The sequence below is a fragment of the Styela clava genome, chromosome 15 (assembly GCF_964204865.1).
Source record: "Styela clava chromosome 15, kaStyClav1.hap1.2, whole genome shotgun sequence".
Classification (NCBI taxonomy): domain Eukaryota; kingdom Metazoa; phylum Chordata; class Ascidiacea; order Stolidobranchia; family Styelidae; genus Styela; species Styela clava.
The window spans coordinates 17129-23472 of record NC_135264.1 but is presented as its reverse complement, the minus strand read 5'-3'; the positions used below and the strand labels follow the sequence as shown (position 1 = coordinate 23472).

The 6344-nt window shown below is 40.7% G+C and overlaps 2 protein-coding genes across 2 annotated transcripts; both read left to right on the top strand.

Annotated features, from left to right (window-relative positions):
• Positions 1-3046: 3046 nt before the first annotated feature.
• On the top strand, positions 3047-4300 carry LOC144411788 (uncharacterized). Its single transcript, XM_078109374.1, has one exon. The coding sequence runs from the start codon at positions 3047-3049 to the stop codon at positions 4298-4300; it is 1254 nt and encodes a 417-aa protein (XP_077965500.1).
• On the top strand, positions 4297-5775 carry LOC120334628 (uncharacterized). The gene has a single exon (XM_039402133.2). The coding sequence runs from the start codon at positions 4297-4299 to the stop codon at positions 5773-5775; it is 1479 nt and encodes a 492-aa protein (XP_039258067.2).
• The last annotated feature ends 569 nt before the right edge of the window (positions 5776-6344 follow it).

Here is a 6344-nt window from a genome sequence, read left to right as displayed (position 1 = left end):
CATTTTGTGGAAGATTTTATTCTTTATAATTTTTTAAGATTTTCGACGTTTACCGCTTGCATAAAGTGAACTTAGTTTTCTACTTATGAATTTTCAAAAACCGCTTCAACGAAAATCGATCGCAGTTCGGAATTGGCCTTTGATGACGTAGTAGTGAGAACTCATTTCAGAACTTGCTCGCTCATTGGAAAGTATGGTGTTTAACCTCTGTTTTGGCGTTTAAATTTAGTTTCTCGTCGCGTAGTTTAATGAAGATTGAAACAATATTGTATTGTTAAACATAAATGCCAATGCATAAGAATTTCTGACTGTAAGGGAATTTTGTGTAATGATGCTGATACCGGTACTGACCGTCCATTGAAATCTCAGAAGAACTGATTCAAGTATTTACCACTTTATTTCGTTTATCGACCGTTTGCTAAAATATTTAGTCAAAGCATGAGAATACCCAGTCCACTTTTGTATGAACCAAATACAAATTGCCAATTTGTATATTTACCAAAAGAGTGATAGTCTACTACCAGATAAACGTAGACTCCCAATAATGCTTAAGTTTTTTTTATTCCTTCACATTATTATGCATCAAAACACTATTGTATGTTGAACATTATTAAACTGTCTGGTAATATTATTCGGATCTTTATTATGCCAGTTCTATCTATTTAATTTGTATTCTTCGTTTTCCAGTTCACACACAACACTGACCAGCTGCCATCGATCAACTAATGGAGATTCGTGACAAAACATTTATTGACATGAATTAATTACATATGATGAAAACTTGTAATAAATGTTAAAAAAATAAAAACTGATTTAGATAACTGCGTCAGGAATTGTTGTTTCGGGCTGTGGGTAGAAGTTTGCATGGGGATTCCAACATAATTTTAGGGCTGAAACGAGGTCTTCTTTTAGTTCTGTTGAGACATCAGAACAGGGTGCTTAAGAAAATTTGATCCAGAGTTCCCTGCTCTGGACAGACCCATCACTGTGAATTATGCTGTATACACTACACACTACATCCTCTACGGTAGTGTTCTCTAGTCTAAAGCACATACACCGGTACGCTCATTCTAATATAGTTTATAAACATACCGACAATGTAACAAAAAAAACTAGTTGAAGGATCAGAAAACAGAATAAACCCAAATAAATTATAAAATCTGGATAATTTGAGACAAGAAATTGCTTGGTATGCGTTATTCCACTAGAACAGTGGTTCTTAAAGTATGGGTCGCGACCCAAACATGGGTCGCGGAAGGTTTAAAAATGGGTCGCGACAAGGTCGTCAATGCAAGGGCAATCTAAGAGGAGAAGGACGAATTTTCAGCTTTCCCAATGTTTCAATTTAGCTTCTAAACTCTGGTATTTAAAAATAATGAAATAAAAAATTTCATTCACGGAAAGAACTGTCTTGAGCTCATTGTTACATCACAATTCTGATATGCCAGTCACGTGTATTATTTTTATGGTATCGGTAACCATGCACGTCGCTTGTCGTTGTGTTGACCGCATGGAATGTCGTCTTAGTGGATTAAAATAACCAAAAATGGGTGTCTTTTTGGTAATGAAAATTGTAATAGAAGACGCAATGAAAAAGCTCGCTTCTCGACATTAGATTATTCAATATCTAGAGAAAATGTGACTTCATCTCGAGGCACCATTTACCGCGAACGAAGCAGTGCGTGCACATGTGACGAGTAAAAAGTTGTATATTGCGAGAGATACCGAAGGCCAGCGACGGACAGCGGACGCCTTTTCTGCTACAATTCGCGACAAGGCACTTGTGCGAGCGAGGATATTTGGCACTGACGGTTATCAAAACTAAGCTCGCAATCGCTTTCGATACCCGTGACAACTTGCGTATTGCGTTAAGTAAAATAGAGCTGTGTATTGAAGATATAATGAAAAAGGAAATTTCAGTTTCATCAATCTCACTGAGTCAATGGACTGTTTCTAATAAATAGTTGTCTGTATTTGAGTCAGACTGTACTAACATTAAAAACACATTTTGCGTTTTTTAGGATTGGGTCGCGAGTATTCATAAAACTCAGATTTGGGTCGCGCTCGAAAAAGTTTAAGAACCACTGCACTAGAAGATATGTTACAGCAAAAGGTCCGGCACAGACATCGAGTATATTCTGACCTCGATTAGTTGAGTTTACCATAATTTCTTATAATGCAAAGATAATATTCGGATATTTTGGTATGTATTTAAACCACTGAGGCGTTTCCAAGTGCACCGCCCTATAGAACTAGCACACGGTTCAAAATAAGTACACAGAACGCTATAATTGCCGTGCCGAACATTTTTATGTATCTGGTTTGTATAGTCAGCTTGTAGAGAATGTGAATTGTAACTGTAGACTATAATGTTATTCAACCCCTTTATATTATTCAAAAGTATGTTGAATTCTACTAAATAAGTCACATCATTATCGCGCCAGCCATACAGCCTTCTTTTGTAGCGACCAATTTTGAAGACGTGTTTTTCCGGTTTCGCCGAGTGTTGGAATGTAGCGTGTTTTTTATGTTCTTATTATTTTGCCTTGGATTCGACGTATATCTGCATTAAGGGTTTAAGTGTATTTTAATTAGAGCTAAGATCTGAAGCCCAAGTGAATTTTAATTAGACTCTAAATTTGTCACTGAGCAAGCTAATGTTTCAAGATCAGACTTTCGTTTTGCCCGTAGAGATAGAAGGCAATCAAATTATTATGAAAATTCTAAGGCGAAAGGTAGTGCTTTTGCTATTTCTGCTAGTGGTTCAAATTGGCACTGCCCGTGTTGTAATTTTTCTCACGAATTATTCAACTGTAAGAAACTTAAAGTCCTTTCATGGTACGAACGATATAACGTGGCTAGACGGAATCAGTTGTGCTTCAAATGCTTAAGACGAGGGCATATGTTTAGACAGTACACACAGAATGAAAGTTGCCCCATTCACGATTGTAAGTATCCGTTCCATCATGTTTTGTTGCATCGCGATTTCGAGACACCTACACGGCGAGATGGGAATAGTAAACAGACTTGTTCCGTCGGTACCTCGATGAACCATGCGGATCACGACGTTCACGCTAATAAATTGGCGCCCGCAAAGCAACAAGGGAACACCGGTGTTTACATGAATATCGTCCCGGTGACAGTAACTGCTGGCAACAGGGCTTTTAATACATACGCTCTTTTGGACTGTGCTTCTACAACCACCATGTGTAGTGTGAAATTGATGAACAAATTAAATCTAACCGGAGTGCCTATAGATGTTACATTGCAAACTGTTGGTAATCGTCCCAAATGTGTTAAAGCAAAGAAGTTGTCCCCTCTACTCGTTAAAGAAATTGACGGACATGACGATTGCATTGAATTGCCTAATGTATTGTGCGTCAGTAACTTGCCCATAAAGCCCAATAAGCTACCCTCGCGCAGTTCCTTGCGTAAGCTATCCTATTTGTCTGATATCGACTTTCCTCGAATACACGACGGTGAAGTGACTTTGCTGATAGGAGCGGATGTTCCCGAAGTGTTTGTGTGGGAGGAATTTAGAAAGGGTCGGAGTCAACAGTCGATTGCGGTGAAAACCCCTCTGGGTTGGTCTCTTATGGGTCCGTCTCTGACCGTCTATGAAAACACTTCCATTAATTTTGTTGATACAAATCCTTTGGCGTCGCAGATTGAGCGACTTTGGCGTACGGATTTTGCTGACGTCCCCAGTATTTGTGACACTAAAACTTCCCGCGAAGATAGAATAGCGCGTAGTTGCATGGAAGACAAACTCAAATTTGTTGATGGACATTACAAACTACCTTTATTGTGGAAAATCAATCATCGCGAGTTACCATGTAATCAGAAACTGGCGGAGAATCGCCTTCGTCAGTTAAAGCGACGTCTTTTAAAAGATGACACATTGCGCCAAAAATATATTCAGACATTGAATGATTATGTTGATAAAGGATACGCTCGTATAGCTGACAGTCCTAGGTCGCCGAACATCTATCCAACAAAATGGTTATTGCCACATCATCCTGTGATAAACCCAAAGAAAGCAGACAAACTTAGAATCGTCTTTGATTGCGCGTCCAAGTCCGAGGGTTTGTCGTTGAATGATGCGCTTATGAGTGGCCCAGACCTTGTTAATAGTTTGGTTGGTGTACTAACCCGATTTCGAAGGAAAAACATCGCGATTATCGCTGATATTGAATCAATGTTCCATCAGATTAGAGTAAAACCGGAGGATCGGGCCTTTCTAAGATTTTGTGGTGGGTCGATGGAGATTTATCTACACAGCCAGTCGAACATGAAATGACTGTGCATTTGTTTGGTGCTTCGTCATCACCTAGTTGTGCTGCATTTTGTCTGTTGCAAACAGCGAAAGACTTCGGCGCGGAATACGATCCCAAGATTTTAGAAATTGTTAAACGAGACTTCTATGTTGATGACTGTTTGTCCAGTTGCAAAAATGATAACGATGCTGTTTCGACGGTGTTGCAGCTACGTTCCTTGTTGAGTAAAGGAGGGTTTAAACTTACGAAATGGATGTCCAATAGTAAGGTTGTTTTGAATAGTTTGCCGGAAAGCGAGCGTTGTAAGCAACTGCGAAGTCGTGTCTTGGACGACGGTGTGTCTAATCGCATTCTAGGCGTGTACTGGAGCGCATTGAGCGATGAATTCGGGTGCAAGATTGATATTCCCGATCGAGAGTTTACTCGGCGAGGTATTTTGTCCGCGTTAAGCTCGTTATTTGATCCCCTTGGATTTTGGGCTCCTGTCACGTTGACTGCTAAGTTGTTGCTACAGGATCAATGCCGTAAGAAGATCGGCTGGGACGACCCTGCATGTGAACGTGATGCAAATAGCTGGGCCAATTGGTTGAACCAAATTCATCTATTGGAAAACCTGAAAATTTGTCGCTGTCTTGAACCGCTTGACTTTGGACGCGTCAGTCGAAGTGACGTACATATTTTTGCAGACGCATCGAATAACGGATACAGCGCCGTTGCATATCTGCGTCTGATTGACGAAGATTCTAGAGTTCATTGCGCTTTCCTGATGGGTGAATCTAGACTAGCTCCAATTAAACCCGTATCAGTGCCTCGTTTGGAGTTAATTGCGGCGGTTTTAGCCGTGAGATTGGGAGCAATAATCAGAAAAGAGCTAGACCTTTCACTAAGACAGTGCGTCTTTTGGGCGGATTCAACTGCCATACTACAGAGTATTCGTAACTCTTCGAAACGGTTTACAACGTTTGTTGCTAATCGACTAACTACGATCGAGCAGAATTGTGATATTTCAAATTGGCGCTACGTTCCAACTAAATTAAATCCAGCCGATGATGGTTCGAGAGGAGTTTCTGTAGATAGATTTCTTAATCGGGATCGCTGGCTGCGTGGTCCGGATTTTTTATGGTTGGATGAAAGGGATTGGCCTATTGACCCTGTTAGTATGCCGAATCCGCCACTGGAATTTCAACCTTCCGAGCATATTCCCGTGCAAATTAACTTAACTGACTGCTTGAACGAAAATTCTGAAACTGTTTCGGCTACCGATCGTTTAATTCAAAGATACTCTAGTTGGACTCGCTTGTGCAGAGCCACAGCTTGGCTTATGCGATACAAGTTGTTTCTGCTCATGCGGATATCTAAGACTGCAAACAACCCCAATGTTGGTCCTTTGACGTTAAGCGAGCTCAGGTTTTCGGAGACGCAACTTGTGAAATACGTGCAGCGGCAGATGTTTCCGAAGGTTATGGAGATGCTGGGTTGGGGGTATGTTACGTTGTAAACGTACGTTTGTCGTATATTTTGCCACTGTATGCAGTGCATCGTGCTCTGCTTTGCATCCAATCATTGTAGACCCATTATTACCCTTTGTTTGTAGCGTAAATTAGTATTATTATCTATTGTCTGGTTTAGCGTTTTCCTTTCGGTTAACAGCCGAATGTGATTTGGAACAAGCCTAACTGCTCCCGCGCACTTCGTAAACTTTCTCCCGTTATGGACAGCTACGGCGTAATGCGTGTGGGAGGTCGTTTAGACAATGCGTCAATACCGTACGAATCGAAACATCCTACCATCCTACCGAATGAACATCATTTAACTTTGTTGCTGATAATCAAGTGTCATATTGAAGTTGGACATTCTGGAATGTGTCACACCTGGACGATGTTGAGACAAACATATTGGGTATTGAAGGGTGGCGCTGCAGTTCGTAAAGTCATAGGAAAATGCATATTTTGTCGAAAGCGGAACGCCCATGTTGGCGAGCAATGTCTGACCTACCCGCTGCTCGGTTATATGATAACGTCCGTGCATTTTCGTATGTTGGAGTTGACTTTTTTGGCCCCCAATAAC

Excerpts from the sequence above, each read along its gene's own strand:
- LOC144411788 (XM_078109374.1), top strand. The coding sequence starts at position 3,047 with ATGAACCATGCGGATCACGACGTTCACGCTAATAAATTGGCGCCCGCA.
- LOC120334628 (XM_039402133.2), top strand. The coding sequence starts at position 4,297 with ATGACTGTGCATTTGTTTGGTGCTTCGTCATCACCTAGTTGTGCTGCA.